Raw genomic sequence first — 18596 nt, 5'->3', positions numbered from 1 at the left:
AGGATGAATTTGTTCTCCATAGCACCTGGGGGCAGGAGAAGAAGCAGTGGGTGGAAGCTCATCAAAGGGAGATTCACCATCGAACTAAGGACACCTGACAGTAAGAATAATTACCCAAAGGAACTGCTTGCCTCCAGAGTTGTAGGTGCTCCATTGTTGGAGGTTTACTAGAAAAGTTTGGACATGATGATGTGAGGTGTCCTGCCTTGAGCAAACAGTTGGACTAGAAGACCTCTAGCATCCCTTCCAGCCCTATGATTCTATGATGATTTCAACATTTCCTTGGGGCATAAATGTATCAACCCTTCTAGAATGGCCGAGAGAGGGAACTATGCAGTAGTGCCACAATTAAGGTCCCCTGGTTGTATAAAAGATATTGTAGGGGCTGCAAGGCTATAGTTTCATTACAAGAAAAATATGAACTTTGGCCATCACAGAGAGAGGATTCCTATCACCAAAGACACAGAGTTCTTCAAGTGATCCCACTATAACCTGAGTTATCAGTAGCAGGGTTTGGATGGGATGAGTTTTTAATTTCAGATCTTTCCAGTTGCTTTAGATCAGTGATGGCGATTTTTGGAAAGGAACAACCAGATCCCTGCAGCGCTGATCTTTCTGGATGCTGAAAAAGCCTTTGACCAACTGGATTGGCAATTCTTGATGAAAGTATTAGATAAAATGAACTTTGGGGATAAATTTTTACAACCAATTAGGGCATTATATCAAAAGCAAACAGCCCGTATAATAGTAAATAACAGTTTGACTGAAGTATGTAATATTGAAAAGGGCACAAGGCAAGGGTGTCCGCTATCACCTCTATTATTTGTTTTAACATTGGAGATATTATTGATTAAAATACAGAATTCGGAAAAAAATTAAGGGAATTCAAATAAGAGATCAGGATTATAGATTGAGGGCATTTGCAGATGATCTGGTTGTTACGGTGACCCAGCCAGAAAATTCTGTTGTGGACCTGATGGAGATAATAATGCAATATGGGAAAGTTTCTGGATTCAAGGTTAATATACAAAAAACTAAAATATTGGCTAAAAACATGACAGTATTACAAAAGGCTGTTTTAGAAGGGTTAACTGGATTTGAAATTGTCAAAAGGGTTAAATACTTGGGGGTTTATTTGTCACCCTCAAATGCAAAGTTATATAAAAATAATTATAAAAAGTTATGGGGTAAAGTTCAAAAAGAATTGGACAGCTGGAAAAAGTTACAATTGTCATTACTGGGAAGAATCGCAGCAGTGAAAATGAATGTTCTGCCGAAATTTCTGTTCTTATTTCAAATGATACCCATTCTTAAAAAGGACTCAAACTTGGAGGAATGTCAAAAGGGTATCAATAAATTTGTATGGGCAGGGAAAAGGCCACGAGTTAAATTTAAGATTATGCAGGATACGCGTGAAAGAGGTGGTCTTAAAATGCCCAACTTTAAACTATACTATGAAGCTGCTGCGTTGTCAGTGATAAGTGATTGGATTAATTTAACACAAGGGAGATTATTAAATCTTGAAGGCCATGACTTGTTATTTGGCTGGCATGCATATTTACTGTATGATAAGAAGGTAGATAATGTGTTTAAGGTGCATATTTTAAGACATGCTTTGTTGCAAGTTTGGAAAAAGTATAGACATAAGTTAAATTACAAGATACCTTTATGGGCAATACCGAAACACGCAATAGAAAACATAAATGTTGGGTTCAAACATGATGTGACTACATATAAGGAAATCTTAAGTTTGGAAAGGAATGTATGGTGTTTGAAGCCGTATAACTTTTTAAGAGAAGAGAAGATTGTTCAAACCTGGTTTCAATATGGGCAATTACAGGCCAGGTGGAAAGAAGATCAGAAGATTAGTTTCTCAACGACTGATGAAAATCTGGTAAAGCAAATTAGAAATCAGGGTCCAGCACATATCAAACAGATATATCTTGCATTGATAGAAATTGACTCAGAAACAGAACTTGTTAAAGATTGCATGATAAAATGGGCTCAGAATATTCAAGAAGTTATTACAATGGATACTTGGGAAAAGATCTGGGTGAGAAACGTAAAATTTACGCAAGCCCAAAATTTAAGAGAGAACTTTTATAAAATGTTTTATAGGTGGCATTTAGATCCTAAAAAGCTCGCAAGTATGTATCCGAACTATCAACCTAAATGTTGGAGGTGTGGTGGCGAAGACGCAACGTACTTTCACATATGGTGGACCTGTAAAAAGGTTAAAGCGTTTTGGATTAAAATCTGGTGGAATATGCAGAAGATATTTAAGCAAAGGATAAAGTTTTGTCCGCAATTGTTTTTACTGGGTATAATTACCGATACTACTGTTGTGGACACTAAGTTGATGTTGAATTTAATTACAGCAGCAAGACTTTTAGTAGGTCAATATTGGAAGAAGGAGGAACTGCCGACTATAGAAGAATGGACTTTAAAAGTTTCTAACCTGGTGGAAATGGCAAAGATCTTGGCGTATTTGAAAGACCATTCGCAACGTTATATTACGGACTGGAAAAAATGGATTGATTATATCCAGAATAAGTATGGGACTAAAAAGTTTCATTTAGCATTTGAATAAGTATTGATGTGATATTTGTATTGCTTGTAGTCACTTTATAAGAGCTAAAGTGCGATAGACTTAATAGTTCATTGTTGTTAGCATATGGTTGTTTATGATTGTTTTTATTTTTATACCTTGTATTTAGCTCTGGGAAGTCGGGGACGGGGAGGGGGGAAGGGGAGGGGGGGAGGGTTGGGTAGGGTTGGGAAGGGGGTGGGTGGGGAGGGGTTGTTAAAGATAAAATGTATTGAAAAACTTTTCAATAAAAAAAAAGATCAGTGATGGTGAACCTTTTAGAGACCGAGCGCCCAAACTGCAACCCAAAACCCATTTATGTATCGTCGGGTGCTGGGTGGGCATGGCCCACTGGGTGGTTGTGGCCCATTGGGTCGGTGTGGCAATTGGGTGGGCGTGGCCCATTGGGTGGGCGTAGCTGCAGTGGTAATGGCAGACTGGGTGGGACTAAAAAGTTCAATCAATCAATTCCAACTTTGTGAGATCTTTTTTTTCCCCACGAGAAGTTGAAATTGATTAATTGAACCTTCTTTTTTTTGCACACGGTGGCAGAGGCCTAAAGCAAAAAGGCTTTATAAAACCCAGGTGAAGGCCTAGGACTAGGGCGATGGTGCCCGTGCCCACAGAGAGGGCTCTGCGTGCCACCTGTGGCATGTGTGCCACCATGGCTTTAGATTTTCATACCTTACCTATGATTTGTGACAGGAAGTAGCCATCAAGATCTAACAGGATGGTTCCCATCTGCAGGCAAGTGCGCAGTTCAAACAAGCTATGCAAAGTCAGAGTTGATACATGAGGTTTACTCCATCGCTCCCCTCCTTCTTCCACCTTCTCTTCAAACTTAATCCACCTGAAACAAAGAAAGATACCAGCATCTTTTTTGCCATATGAAATGGTCCGTGGGAATGACCTGCGAGAGAAAAGCTGCTGACTATACAATAATAAGATAAGGAATAGGGACATGGCAAACATCCCAGAAGGAACCTTCCCTACTTTCTTGGGATATAAAGGTGAGGAGAAGAAAGATACACTTTCAGAAAGATTCAGTTAATGTAATTTACAATAAAATTAGAACGAATATCTCTGCTAATTCTAGAACTTGAGGAGCACTCACAGAGGATAGAACAAGAAGTAATGGTGGAAGCTTGTTAAAGAGAGACCCAACTTGGAAATAAGGAGAAATTTTCTGACAGTAGGAACAATTAATCAGTGGAACAGCTTCCCTCTTAGAGTTGTGGGTTAGGGTTAGGGCCTTTTCCAACTCTGTTATTTTGCATTCTGCATTCTAAAAGTTTCTGAAGGATGCTACAATAGAAGTAACGCCACTGGGAAGAAAATGCACTTGTTTTAGAGAATGGGAGAAATAACGTTCAGCCCATCACAAATCTGTCTTTACATGTCAGGAAGTGGAAACGCCTCATCATTGGGGATTAGAGAAAATCCTTTTCCATCAGTCCAGATGCAGCAAGAGAAATGCAGCAATTGTGTGATGGAGAAGGGGTTTATCCCTTCAGCAGGTTCCTGTGCCAAAACCCTTCGCCAGGCAGAAATGAACCTAACAACGGGAGTCTAAAGAGCTAGTATCTCTGCTATGCTGGGCTAAGAGCTGAGTCAAGTTGTACTAAACCGATCTGGGTGCAGTTAGAGCCAACTAAAACAAATGTTTTATCCAAACTTTGTGACACCTGGTAGATCAGAAAGCCGTCTGTCATTACCTACTTCCAGAATGTCTATGGAGATTCTCAGTCATCCATGCCACGTTTCTCCCCAAGGTACTGTTCAAAGGGCAACTGGACTTTCTTGGTTTTTCCCTTGAAAGCATTTCACATCAGAGCTGCGGTGGTGCAGTGGTTAGAGTGCAGTTCTGCAGAATACTTCTGATGACTGCCAGCAGTTTGATCCTCACCGGCTCAAGGTTGACTCAGCCTTCCATCCTTCCGAGGTCAGTAAAATGAGGACCCAGATTGTTGGGGGCAACAGGCTGAGTCTGTAAAGTGTTTAGACTTATATACCGCTGCACAGGCATGATCCTGTCTAAGGGCTCAGATGCCCTTACATTGCAGGACCATGCAGCAAAACCTCTGGGATATCCCCCAGTTCCCTTTGGAACCCGGTTGGGTCCATCAGCCAAGTGGGTCTGGCCTTCCTGCAGTGGGGGGTGGCATGGCGGGTCATAAGACAGCCTCAAGGACACTAGGGCATGATCTGACCAGGACAAGAGGCATAATCATAAGCCCCCCACCAGGTCATATTGCCATTGCTTGAAGAAGAAAATCAGATTTGATGTCTGATCTGATTTGTCCTGAGTCAGGCCCGTGGTGATCTGAGATAGGCTTATGGCTGAGATAACCCTCAGCAGCTCAGGCAGGGAGGCTGCCACACATCAGGGAAGCTAGTACACTAGCAACAATGCCAACTGATCCCGCAAATCCAGCTTCAGAAACAGGGACTCACAACCAGAGTTTTGAGGAGCAAAGCTCCTGAAGGCCACAGGGGATTCTCTGATAATCACTGCCACCCCACCTGCCTTGCCGTGGGGTCTTGGTTGGTGCCAAACCCAGAACCTGGCTGGACCCATCCCCAAGAGGGGAACCCCCATTTCTGGAGTCAGCCAGGTCTCAGTAATGCATGCCAGGACAGCTCACTCTACCTCAATGAGATTTTGAATAAGGGAAGCCTTATTATTAACCGACCTGGCACTCAGTAGTAGTAAGTAATCCACAATCTGGCTTTCTTCTTTAGGAGGGGTGAAGCTGCTTTCTTGCAAGCAGCCCCACTGGCCTCCTCTGAGCTTCCCATCTCTCCATTCTTTAGTTCCATGGATCAGGCGAGTGCAGCTGCCGCTCCTCACCAGAGGTTGCTGTTTGTCAGTGTTATCTGGTGTCAGCCATGCCTCTTCTTCCTCTTCTTGAGCAAGTAGCTATCCATCTGGACCTGGGACTGCATCTCCTCCCTCCCCAGGCTCTCTGAATGGTTCTGGGGATAATGGATCCCTTTGTCCGATGGCCCCAGGTCCAGTTCATCCTCCTCCTCCAAGCCAGCAACCGATGGGGCCATCGCATGCAATGAAGCACCGCCAAACAACTGATCCAGGTGCCAGGGCTGCCCTTCTTAATTGGCTCTCACTGCAAACTAACAGCTGCATCTGTTCCCCCAGCCAGCAAGGCTCAGATGGAAGCTCCAAGAGCCCTGGTCCTGAGCCCATGGGTCCTTAGGGCCCAGGGTCCTTAGGGCAGCTGCTGCTCCGGCCTTGATCCCAGGTCTAGTCTCAACTCAGTCGCTGAAGCCCCACTCCTACTGCCACTCCCATCAGCCTGCAGACCGTGCAGTCAAGTCAGTGCCCCAGTCTGAGCACAGCCACTGAACAGCTGATTCTCTGCACCAAGCAGCTGAGCCCAGTGTGGCAATCCTTCTCAACATTACAGGAAGTGACTCTAAGCCACACCATCACAGAATTATAGTCTTGAAAGAGCTGCCTAAACCATTGAGTTCAATCACCCGTTCACTGCAGTAATTGAAACTAAGGTGTCCTAGAAGGATGGCCCTTCAGATATGTCCTTTTTGAATGAATGGTTCTGTTGTTGAACTGCTCTTATAGTTGCAAATTTTTGCACTCACAATTTTCATGAGATGATGATGAATGAAAATCACATTTCTCCTAGGTATAGTTTTCCTTGATTTTGTGCATAGGTACATAATATTATGTCAATTACTATTTGGGTGGAGTAGGAGGTGTCCTAACCATGACCTCCACTTGGTTATTTATCCTTGATGCCATACCAGAGAAAAGAGGGTAAAATGTGCATCTAATCCTGAATTCCCTTCAACTCTGAGCCAGTTTCCTATGTGTACACTAGCTGCAACATAGGAACTAATAAGCATATAAATCAGACAAGCGATGACAAATTTCAAGAATTACTCTACAGTACTCTAGTCCCCCACAAAAATGAAAGGTATTAGGAACCACTGGCTAAGATGACAATCTCTTCCCAAATTTTTCCATTGACTAGACAGAAAGCTGCTTGGCTAGAGGCAACAAGGAGCATGAGAAACATAAGAACAATACACGTGTATATAGCAGGAACCAAAGTCTCCCTCATGTTCCTTTCTGAACTCTTCTAGGTCATTAACTATATCTATCTAGCCACAAATTTAGCCTTTGTAGCTGCTTGGAGCCAAATGGATCCTGCTTTCACAGTGTTCCTACCTGGCTGCCTCCTTCCATTCCATTTCTTCTCCATCCCGTTGGAGAGTGTCCATCTCAGTGAATAGTGCTGGGTTGGGGGGATCATCATCTTCACCCAGGATATATCGGAGGCGCTCTGCAGCAGGTGACACTGAACCAAAGATGAAAAGCTGATTAAGGACAGGCAGAACCCACTCATGATTCCACATTTTTAACCCAGTTTTGAAGTCCTTGGGAAAGAAAGTGGTTTCTAGTAAAGAACCCTTTCCAAGGTCAGCAGCAAAAAAGCTGTTGAAATCAGCTTTTTAAAAGTCTAAGACAATGGTTTGATTACATTCTATTACTTGATTCTCTATTATATTGAATTCCAATATGACATGGTCATTTCCCCCCAAATTGGTGTGACTTCATAACACCCCCCCCCAATCATTTCTTCTCTGTTAGTAAGAATTAGGTCCAGTATAGCTGTCCCTCTGGTTCCTTCTACCTTTTGGATGATAAACCTGTCAGCTAGGTTGGTAAGGAATCTGTTTGATCTCTCACTTGATGCAGAGTTTATCTCCCAGTTAAAGTCCCCCATTACAACTGTGGTATGTTTCCTACATATATTTGTTAACTGATTAGCAAAAAGTTCATATATTTCTTCTGCTTGGATGAGTGGCCTGTAGTACAAACCTATGGAAAAGTCATTTTCCCCCCTTTTATAGTAACCATATGCATTCTAGGTTTTCATCCTTGGTTTTATGCATTTCTGTAGAGAGGGAGTGATCTCTTACATATAATGCAACTTCACCTTCTCTTTTGTTAGGTCTGTTTCTTTTGAATAGTTTGTATCCTTCCATCAGTACATTCTAGCCATGAGTTTCATCCCACCAAATTTCAGTAATGGCAACTATGTCATACTTGCCCTCTTATATTAGTAGTTCAAGTTAATCCTGTTTGTTCCCCAAACTTTGAGTGTTAGTGTCTGATACATATGGCTGACCATGGGTATGCTTTCTTCATCTTCTAGTTTGTATCTGAGTTTCTCTTCCTTCCCATGACTCTCTACCTCCTTGTTTGACTGGTTGTCTTGGGCTTTATGCTTGGGATTAGGTCCTAAAGATCCTAAAGACTGGTTACCACTCCCCTTCAATAATAGTTTAAAACCCTTTGGATAAGTCCAGGCAGTTCAAATGTATATAAAGCTTTATTGTAAGCTCGTGTTCTCTACAAGAATCTGAACTACTAACAATCAAAGAAAATAGGTGATAGATAAGAATCAGTGGAATTCAAGGTGGGCTGGACTTAGATTTCTTGTAGGCATGAAGGAATTGAGACTGATGACATGTTTGACCCCTCTCTTGATTTCAACCACTTGTCTGGAATAGCATAGTCTATTGCTTGTGCAGGGGGTTGGACTAGAAGACCTCCAAGATCCCTTCCAACTCTGTTATTTCCTACAGGAGCATTGGTCCTACCATGTGCTAGAATTAACCTCTCTCCTCCACAAACAATCTATATAGAGCCCTAGTGATACAGTAGTTAGAATGCAGTATTGCAGGCTAACTCTGCCCACAACCTGGAGTTCAATCTTAACAGGGCTCAAAGTTGACTCAGCCTTCCATCCTCTTGAGATCAGTAAAATGTGGACCCAGATCATTGGGGACAATATGGTGACATTGTAAACCACCCAGCACTATGGGGTGGTCTGTAACCCTACATGCTACTGCTATTGCTATCCTTCATCAGATAATTCCTTTCTAACTTTACCCTAGAACATTGCAGGGAATTAAAGACCATCCCCTCAAGGTTTTATTCTTCTCTCTAAATAACACTATTACAAAATGTACCGTTATAATCGACCATGCTATCCTACTGCGGCGTCTCAGGGGGTTAGGAGTGGGAGGCACTGTTTTACGGTGGTTCTCCTCCTACCTCCTGGGCCACTCACAGTCGGTGTTGACGGGAGGGCAGAGGTCCGCCCCAAGGTCTCTCATTTGTGGAGTCCCCCAGGGGTCGGTTCTCTCTCCCCTCCTGTTCAACATCTACATGAAACCGCTGGGCGAGCTCATTCGTGGTTTCGGGGTGGGGTATCATTAGTACGCTGATGATACCCAACTTTTTCTCTCCACCCCGAACCAACCCAGTGATGCACTCGATGTGATGTCCCGTTGCATGGAAGCGGTCCGGGTTTAGATGGGGAGAAACAGGCTTCGTCTCAATCCTGCCAAGACTGAGTGGCTGTGCATACCGGCATCTCAGATAAACCAGGTTGTTCCACCACTAATGATGGGGGGGTGGGGTGTTACCCCCCGTCGATAGGGCTCGCAACTTGGGCGTCGTCTTGGATTCACGGCTCAATTTTGAAGACCATATAGGAGCTGTGACCAGGGGGGCTTTTGCCCAGCTTTGTCTGGTGCACCAGTTGCGGCCCTATCTGGACCGAGATACCCTACGCACAGTCACCCATGCGCTCATGACCTCCCGGCTAGACTACTGCAACGCTGTCTACATGGGGCTGCCCTTGAGGACCACTCGGAGGCTTCAACTGGTGCAGAATGCGGCTGCGCGAGTTGTTATGGGAGTTTCCCGATACTCCCGTGTAACACCTCTTCTCCGTGAGCTGCATTGGCTTCCGGTTGCCCTCCGGGTGAGATTCAAGGTGCTGGTAATGACCTATAAAGCTCTAAATGGCTTGGGTCCAGATTATCTAAGGGAACACCTGCTGACGGCATCAACTTCCCATCGTCCTGTGCGCTCCCACAGGGAGGGCCTTCTTAGGGTACCGCCGGTCAAGGAATGCCAGCGGGTTATCCCCAGGGGGAGAATGTTCTCTGTGGGTGCGCCAGCCCTTTGGAACCAACTTCCCACGGAGCTTAGGACTGCCCCCGACCTTCGCTCATTTTGCAGGGACTTGAAAACTTGGTTTTTTGAGCTGTCTGGCCCAGACTGAGGGGTTTTAATTATTTATTAATGGGGTTTTAGTTTAAATTCAGGGACTTAATTTAATCTTAGTTTTAATCAATTTTAACTTTGTATGTTATGTATTTTTAATTTTCCCCTGTAAACCGCCCTGAGTCCTACGGGAATAGGGCGGTATACAAGTTTAAATAATAAATAAATAAATAAATAAATAAATAAATAAATAAATAAATAAATAAATAAATAAATAAATAAATAAATAAATATAATTTTCCTTGGAATCCAGAATCTCTGAAAACCTACTTTCATTGATCTTTCTACTTGGTTCTTGTTGTTAAAATATCCACCGTGACCCCAGCTGCATAATTCATTCTTCCAACTATCCTAAAAAGAAAGTTGTTTGGATGATAATAATTTTAAGATATTGCAACTCATTAAAATAATATTGCCAACTCTACAAATGAGCATGGCTGCAGACATTTTCCTTCTCATTCTAGGTTGCCACATAGATAGGGGAGGGGGTTTGCCCATGTGCTTTGTTAGTCAAAATAATATTTTGTCCTGTGGGAACCAAGGTCATCGGCTGCTCCCGAGACTAGGGACTGAGTCTTGCATAAAAAGTGTCCCAAATAATCATATTGGGGAACATAGTTGTTTGCATAGTTTTATGGGTGACACATTTAACTTTGTATTGGGGAATTGTTACTTGTGTATCCGGACTTGGTTTCACTCTTGACCATGCCAATACTTTGTAACTAATAAACATATTCTTTGAGGAATTTGAAAGCCTTGGAGTTCTGCTTTATTTGTCTCTGTCTGTTGGAACCAAGACATTAAACCAAGTCTCCTAAAAACTCCATTTTTGGGGGTATTGGGCCCTGACTGCCTACTCACTCACTTTTGGGAGAGTGGTAAACACTCGGCGAAGATTTGAAATGGAGGAGAAGAGTGAAACTGCTGCTGGCTGCAATGGAACTCTGGCTGTCAGAGTTCAGGCTGACGCTCCAGCCACTGGCAGGGGCTCAGCCAAAGGCCAGGTTAATCCAACCTGGGAAACTGGTACCGCAGGAAGGAGCTACAATCCTGGTGGACCTATACCAAGCCGAGGTTACCCCTCAGTTCAGGAGCACTCCTGTAACTGCTGGAGAGGAGCTCTTATTGCTGCTGTCCCTGGGTTCTTCGTCTGCAGATTGCAAGAAAGGAAAGAGGTCGATGGGATGAGATGACTCTGGAGAGTGGAGGTTTCAGTCTGCAGTCCACAGCCCCTCGCTTGTACAGCTGAAGGAGACGTTTGGCAGACTGGAGGTGAAGGATACGATTCCTGTTGCCCAGGAGGTGGGTGCCTTGGGTGGGAATGCAAAGAACTATCCATCTCTTCCCTCCCTCACCGGAGCCCCAGCCCAACTGCTGGAGCCCGTGCTGCTTCTCCCATCAGCAAGCCAGCTGTGATGCCAAGCCCTCTATCCCAGCCAAGCTTGTTGCCACAGCCTCAGAATACCAGTCCCAGAGCCCAGTTGAGAGCAGTCCAGAGAGTGGTCTGGCCATGTTTCCAGGACCAACAAGCAGCCCAAGCCCAGAAGCAGGCTCGGGGTGGAGATAAACAACTGGGTATCATCCGCATATTGGTGATACCTCACCCCAAAGCCACGGATGATCTCACCCAGTGGCTTCATATAGATGTTAAATGGGGGGGGGGAGAGAGAGAACCGACCCCTGAGGTACCCCACAAGAATGGGGCCTTGGGGTAGATCTCTGCCCCCCTGCCACTACAAACTGTGAATGGCCTGAGAGGTAGGAGGAGAACCACCGTAAAACAGTGCCTCCCACTCCCAACCCCTCGAGCCGTCGCAGCAGGACACCATGGTTGATGGTATCAAAAGCTGCTGAGAGGTCAAGTAGGACCAGGACAGAGGAGCAACCCCTGTCCCGGGCCCGCCAGAGATCATCTACCAGTGCAACCAATGCTGTTTCCGTGCTGTAACTGGGTCTGAAACTGGACTGGTACGGGTCCAGATAGTCCGCTTCATCCAGGAAATGCAGAAGCTGATGCGCCACAACACTCTCAACAACCTTCGCTACAAAGCGAAGGTTGGAGACAGGACGATAGTTATTTAATGAGGCCGAGTCCAGGGCAGGCTTCTTGAGGAGGGGCCTCACCACCGCCTCTTTTAAAGCGGAGGGGAAGACACCCTCTGTCAATGAAGCATTGACAACTGCCTGGAGCCAGCCCCCTGTCACCTCCCCAGCAGGCAAAACTAGCCAGGAGGGACATGGGTCCAATAAACAGGTTGTAGCACTCAGTCTATGTATAATCCTGTCCACATCATCCAAAGACCCAGCGTCAAACTTACCCCAAATGTTATAACCAAGACCTGCCCTCTCCACTCCACTGGATTCAGCCCAGTTGGAGTCCAAACCAGTCCGGATCTGAGCGATTTTGTCCTGCAGATACTGTACAAATTCCTCAGCCCTACCTTGCAAGGGGTCATCCCTTGGTCGCTGATTAAGCAGTGAGCGGGTCACTCTAAACAAGGTGGCTGGGAGGTTATCCCACTCATGAGGGAAGGGTGTCAAAGAAGTCTAGAAGGCAGCTGTGACACTCAGGTCCCCCCCCCCTATGTGCAGGACACAGATGAAAATGGGGCAAGTCTTTGATGACTAGGACCAGCTGTCCTCTTGACTTTTTGCATTATTCTGGGTTGAGTGAAACCAGAAAATGATTGTGGGATGACACATTTTTCCTACTCTGACCATAAATTGACATGAAAGGTCCCTTGAGGCAGTCAAGGCTGCAGTTTGTGCTGCTCCTTCTGCTCTGCACTTCATGTGCAGGAAAACTGTGAAAACAGGGTGAAAACTAGCTTCCCTCCCACCCCACCCCCCAGCCACACTGTCACTCTCTGTTGCCCTGCAGGTTTCCTTTGGATTTACTTGTTAATTATCAGAATGCCTGTTATCAGAACTGTAATGTATTGGGCCTTTTACTTGAACTGTTATGCTGCTTGAGATTGCCTAATTAGGGTGTCGGTGTAACAGTCGCTGGCTGCTCAGTCATGCAGTCTCCAGGACAATCATTGGTTGGCTTCAATATGTTTGAAGGAATAGGTTCCTTCAAACATATTGGCCGCCACCTAGTGGCCAACCATATAAGTAGCTGTGTAGAAGCTTCAGTTCTCAGTTCTGTTCCTGTTATCACAATAAACCAATGTTCCTGTTGGAACCCTCTTGTCTCGCCTCCTGCTTCCAAGAAACTCACTACACAAGAACTACTTACTTGTTCTTCAAATGAGCACCCAGCTTCCAGGGCTGGGATTGAGGTTTCTGCTGCCTAAGACAAAGAACAGGATTGGCACCCTGTTCCCTATCCCCAATGGTGGGCAACAGCCTCTCATTTACTCCATGGCAGAGTGGCGTCCCCCTGCCCTGCAGGTGCTGAGTTTCTCCCTCACCATCTTTGGAACTGTTATGTACTGGGCTCTTGTGAAACACCATGTAGGTTGCTGGAGCAGCTAACGGCTCTCCAGCAACCCAGACTACAAGTCTCTTGTGCTGCAATTGGCTATTTCCAGGAGGCAATGGTTGATTCAAACCTATTGGCTGCCGCCTAAGGGCTAGACTATATTTTGTGGCTAGTTGCAGACATTTTCCCAGTACAGTTCCAGCATGAAAGAAACAATGAGTTATCCTGTACCCTGTTCTGCGTCTTCATTCCTGCACCAAAGAACCCGCTATTAAACAGTGGCGATGAAGGTGGGATCCTGCTTCACAGAATAAAGAGCTGAAGTCTACGAGGTAAAAGCAGCACACACCGGAGAAGAGGCATTCCCCCCTCTCAAGGTCAGCTAGCAAACTACACTAGTGACCTCGTGTTCAGTGGACTCATTCCCTGAGCCTGAAGCAGGATCTGGAAAACGCAGGAACCAGCAAGAAGAATGCCGAAGGTTGGCAAATTGCGAGAATTCGACGTGAAACACCCAGAGGAATAGACATCATATTTATCGCAAGTAGAAAACTACTTCAGAGCCAACCAGACCACGGAAGAAGGACTGAAGGCCACAACGCTACTCTGTGTATGTGGCCCAGCTACCTTTGATTTAGCTGAGAACCTTTTCACGCCAACACCAATCGAAGCGGTCTCCTACGCAGATCTCAAAAAGAGCATTTCCAGCCCAAGAGTGCAAGTCCGACCAAAGAGTGCAGCTTCCCGGGGAGTCAGTGTCGGAGTTCATGGCGGGCCTAAGGCTGGCCGCACGCCTATGCAAGTTTTCAAATTTAGAAGAGTGACTACGAGACCAGCTCGTCTGTGGCCTATGGGACAGAACGCTTCAGCAGACACTATTTGTTAGGCCAAATTTAACATTTTCCGAAGCACAAGATGAAGTGATGGCCGACAAAGCTGCTGGGGGTGCCATTCAAACTGTACAGCCCACCAAATCGGCAAAGTTCAAAGAAACGGTCCACCGTGAGGATGCCGTTTGCACCGAAGAACTTTCCGAGGAAGAAGAACCTGAAATCAACCGACTCCAAAAGCAACCCAACGTGCCACACCGCAACAGCCAGCCTCAAGAGGACAATTATAAGGCAGTTCTCTTACCAAGATGTAAGGGGTGCAGCGGCAACCGTTTCCGCACCAACTGCAGATTCGTTCAGCCATGTGTAGAGCTTGCAGAAGGACAGGCCACATTGTGGTGGTTTGCAGAGCCTGACAGAGAGATTGGCCACCCAAACACCAGTTGGAAGAATTGACTAGGAGAGGTACTGGGGCCCAGGGTCGAGTTAGTGTGGGATTTTTCAGAAGCCGCAGAAGCATATGCCGCACCAGGGCTCGATGGCCCCTCAAACCCAAACTTAAGCTCATGGTAGAGCTACAAGGAGTTCCATGTAAGATGGAATTGGACTCTGGCTCTGCAGTCTCAATCATTTCTCAAGACACTTTTAACTTCGTGTGTAGGCGCAGTAACAATTGGGCCAAACTAAGACCCTCAGATATAATCTTAACGGATTTTCAAAATGCTCACATTAAAGTTAAGGGAGAAGCCGCTTTGTTGGTTAAGTTTAAAGGGTTTTGGGGGCACGTGGATATAATAGTAGTAGGGGGCCAGAGAATGAGTCTCATTGGACTTGATTGGTTTGATGCCTTAGGTATTCAGATTACTGGCATAAACCGGACACAAACTGCAGACCTCGCATCAGTGTGCGAGGAATATGCGGATGTTTTTGATTCAACCCTGGGAACATACACAGGCCCGCCTATCTCATTTAAGCTTGATCCCAACGTAGTTCCAATCAAGGTTAAGGCTCGTAGGGTCCCCTTTGCCTTAAAACATAAAATTGATTCTGAAATTGATAAGCTGGTAGAACAGGGTGTGTTACAGCCTGTCGATGGGGGGGGGAGTAGGAAACTCCTATAGTCACCCCACTCAAAGCCAACGGGGAAGTTCGCATTTGTGCTGACTATAAATGCACACTAAATAAAGCCCTCAAGCAACACGCTTACCCAGTCCCAGTGGTCAACCATATTTTAGCCTCTTTGCAAGGGGGTACTAGTTTTGCTAAACTTGATTTAGCACAGGCCTATCAGCAATTGCTGGTTGATGAGGCCACAGCCGTGGCTCAAATGATCGTGACTCACAGGGGGGCTTTCAAAGTTAAACGCTTACAGTTTGGAGTCAGTGTTGCACCGGGTATTTTTCAGGGAATCATGGAGCGTACACTCAAGGGTATACAGGGCATCTGCCCTTATTTTGATGATGTTTTTATTGCAGGGGAATCCCCAGAAGTGTTGGCCAGTAGGCTCAAGGCTGTTTTGCAGAGGCTTCACGAAGCAGGCCTCAGATTAAAAAAGAACAAGTGTAGTATTGGGGTTTCTTCAACAGAATTCCTGGGTTTCAGAATTGATGCTAACGGAATTCACCCCGCTGATTCTAAAGTGAAGGCCATTAAAATGGCTCCTAGGCCCAAATCAAAAGGAGAGCTACAAGCATTCTTGGGTCTCCTAAACTTCTATCACACATTTCTACCTAATAAGGCTGCAATAGCAGAGCCTCTCCATAGGCTTCTTGATAAGAAAGCTCCATGGAAATGGACTAACTTACATGAAAAAGGTTTCCATTAAAAGCACTATTGTCAGAAAAGTCCACTGTAACTCACTACAAAGAGTCTAAACCTGTATGTCTTGCATGTGATGCATCTCCCTGTGGGGTGGGGGCAGTTTTAAGTCACATAGAAAAAAATGGGAAACAGGTTCCTATAGCATTTTACTCAAGAACATTGTCTTCTGCTGAGCGCAACTATGCTCAGATTGACAAAGAGGCCCTAGCCATCGTTGCTGGAATAAAAAAAATTCCATGACTATTTATATGGCAGGGATTTCATGGTCTACACTGACCACAAACCTCTGTTGGGACTTTTTACAATGGACAAACAACCCCCCCACATACTATCTCCAAGAATGTTGAGATGCTCTATTTTCCTATCTGCATACAATTTTAAATTAATTCACAAACCAGGCAAGGAAATGGGCCATGCTGATGGCCTCAGCAGCCTATCACTGCCACTAATGGATCCAGATCTGGCTCCTGCTACTAGAATATTGTCCATACGGGACATACCTGAGTTTCCCCTCCATGCAGGGGACATTGCTGCTGAAACTGCCACAGGTAAAATACTTAGTAGAGTGTTGTCATGGGTATACACGGGCTGGTTGGAAAAAAGTCCAGGCTCAGAATTTCAAAGCTATTTTGTCAGGAGGCATAAGTTATCTGCACATAAAGGGTGCATTTTATGGGGAAACAGAGTCTTAATTCCCACTTCCCTAAGAGACAGGGTTTTACAATCATTACATGAAGGCCATCCAGGCATTGTCAGAAAGAAAGCTTTAGCTAGAAGCTAGCTTTGGTGGCCTGGCCTTGATAAGGCCATTGAGGGTCAAGTCCATGGTTATACATGCCAGCAATCTAGGCTTGAAATGCCACAGGCTCCACTTCACAGGTGGGAGGAAACACACACTCCCTGGTCTAGGGTTCACATAGACTACGCTGGGCCCTTTCAGGGGCAGCTCTTCCTTATAGTAGTGGATAGCCACTCAAAATGGCTGGAAGTAATTCCAGTTCCTAACATGACTACTGCTAGGACCATCCAGGTGCTGAGAAAACTTTTTGCCACCCATGGGTTGCCAGATGTCTTAGTTTCAGACAATGGGGCCCAATTCACTGCTGCTGAATTTCAGGCCTTTCTTAGAGCTAATCTCATCAGACATGCAACATCTGCGCCTTTTCATCCATCTTCTAATGGTCAAGCTGAACGCATGATGAGGACAACGAAGGAAGCACTCAAGCGCATAGTTACAGGTGACTGGCATCACAGATTGGCAGATTTTTTACTCTGCCAGCATTCTACGCCCTGCACTGCTACACGCAAAAGTCCTGCAGAACTACATTGGGGGAGGCATTTGATTACTAAACTGGACAGATTGCATCCAGATAGAGTGGCAGCAGAAGCCTCTTGACCAAAACCCCCGAGGGGGCTGCACATGGGCGATTGGGTTTGGGCCAGGAACTATGGTCATGGGAATCTGTGGGTTCCTGGTCAAATCAGCAAAGCATCTGGACCCATACCTTATGAAGTGGGGTTGGAGGGAGGGCGAGTTGTCAGATGACACATTGATCAGCTCAGGAAATGGTTTCCAGAATGGCCACTAAGTGAGGACTGCATCATAAGTCCCTCCCAAGGTCCTCAAACTTGCGGCCAAGCCAGCCCTCACATGGACTACCAGGACTTCTCCTTCTTAACTGAGGGGGAACCAGAGGGAGAACTGGGGAGCTTGGAGTGGAACATGGACCCCCTGTAGGAGCAAGCCAACAGAACTTCAGCAACCGCTGTGCCTACTCTGCCGAACTGTCTGACTCTGGGGTGGGCCAACCTGGAGAGGCCAGCCAGAGTGCATCGAATCCCCTTGAGTCAGGAGCACAAAGGGACACAAGTCTACCCCGCCCACTGGGTAAGCTGGTAGACCACAAAGTGATGGGAACTCCGAGACGTTCCTCTAGGGCACAGAAGCCTCCTTCATATTTTCCAGATTACGTTGTAAAATAAAGAGCTATATATTGTTGTAAATCCTGTTGCCACTAGACTACAGAAACTAGTGCTATGTTGTAACTGTCTAATAGTGCAAATGGTGAAGCCTGTTCATTGAGACATTGTTTAATCTCATTGTAACCTACATTGCTTTTTTATTATTTTTATTATTATTATTATCACTTTACTTTAGTGTGTTGGATAATGAGTCTTGACAATTGTTGAGACTAATTGGTGTTATTATGGTCTGTTCTAAGAGGGGAGGGGTGTTATGTACTGGCTATCTCCAGGCGGCAATGGTTGATTCAAACCTATTGGCTGCCATCTAAGGGCTAGACTATATATTGCGGCTAGTTGCAGACATTTTCCCAGTACAGTTCCAGCACGAAAGAAACAATGAGTTATCCTGTACTCTGTTCCGCGTCTTCATTCCTGCACCAAAGAACCCGCTATTTAACAGGAACCTTTGGCCCTTGAGCCATGTGGAGGGGCACATGAGTCACAAGAAGGAAGGAAAACTCAGCCAGCAAATAAATGTGCCTCGTGTTTATTACAATTCCTACTAGTTTAACATGAGGCTTTTCCACCATAATGCTCCCTGGAAAAAAAAGGATATTCATTGTATTTTAGCCTAATCTGATTAAACTGACTAAGAGCATTAACATTGAACTGCCAGGAGCTAGAAACTATAGGCAAAGCACTTCAACATTTGGTTGGTAAATCTATTTCTGGAATATCCAAGGGACCTTGGGGCTAGGAAGAGCAACATACTGTAGTGCTAAAATAAATAACATTTGTCATGTATTAGTTTAGCATGATGTATGAACCCAGATTGAAGTCTAT

The 18596-nt window shown here is 45.3% G+C and overlaps 2 protein-coding genes across 2 annotated transcripts in view; one reads left to right on the top strand and one right to left on the bottom strand.

The window, feature by feature from the left end:
• Positions 1–6862, bottom strand: part of SLC4A5 (solute carrier family 4 member 5) — a gene marked incomplete at its 3' end in the record, with an annotated part of 60546 nt that extends 53684 nt beyond the window's left edge. Inside the window, exons 1-2 of the mRNA XM_083368436.1 lie at positions 6795–6862; positions 3277–3437 (exon numbers count right to left, since the gene is read on the bottom strand). Coding sequence (XP_083224562.1) covers positions 3277–3437; positions 6795–6847 — 214 coding nt within the window. The 5' untranslated portion in view covers positions 6848–6862. The remainder of the gene's footprint in view (positions 1–3276; positions 3438–6794) is intronic.
• Positions 1–18596, top strand: part of BOLA3 (bolA family member 3) — a 460366-nt gene that overhangs the window by 74637 nt on the left and 367133 nt on the right. The window lies entirely within an intron of this gene.

This window comes from Vipera ursinii (assembly GCF_947247035.1).
Source record: "Vipera ursinii genome assembly, chromosome: 8".
Lineage (NCBI taxonomy): Eukaryota > Metazoa > Chordata > Lepidosauria > Squamata > Viperidae > Vipera > Vipera ursinii.
This window is presented reverse-complemented; position numbering and strand designations above follow the sequence as displayed.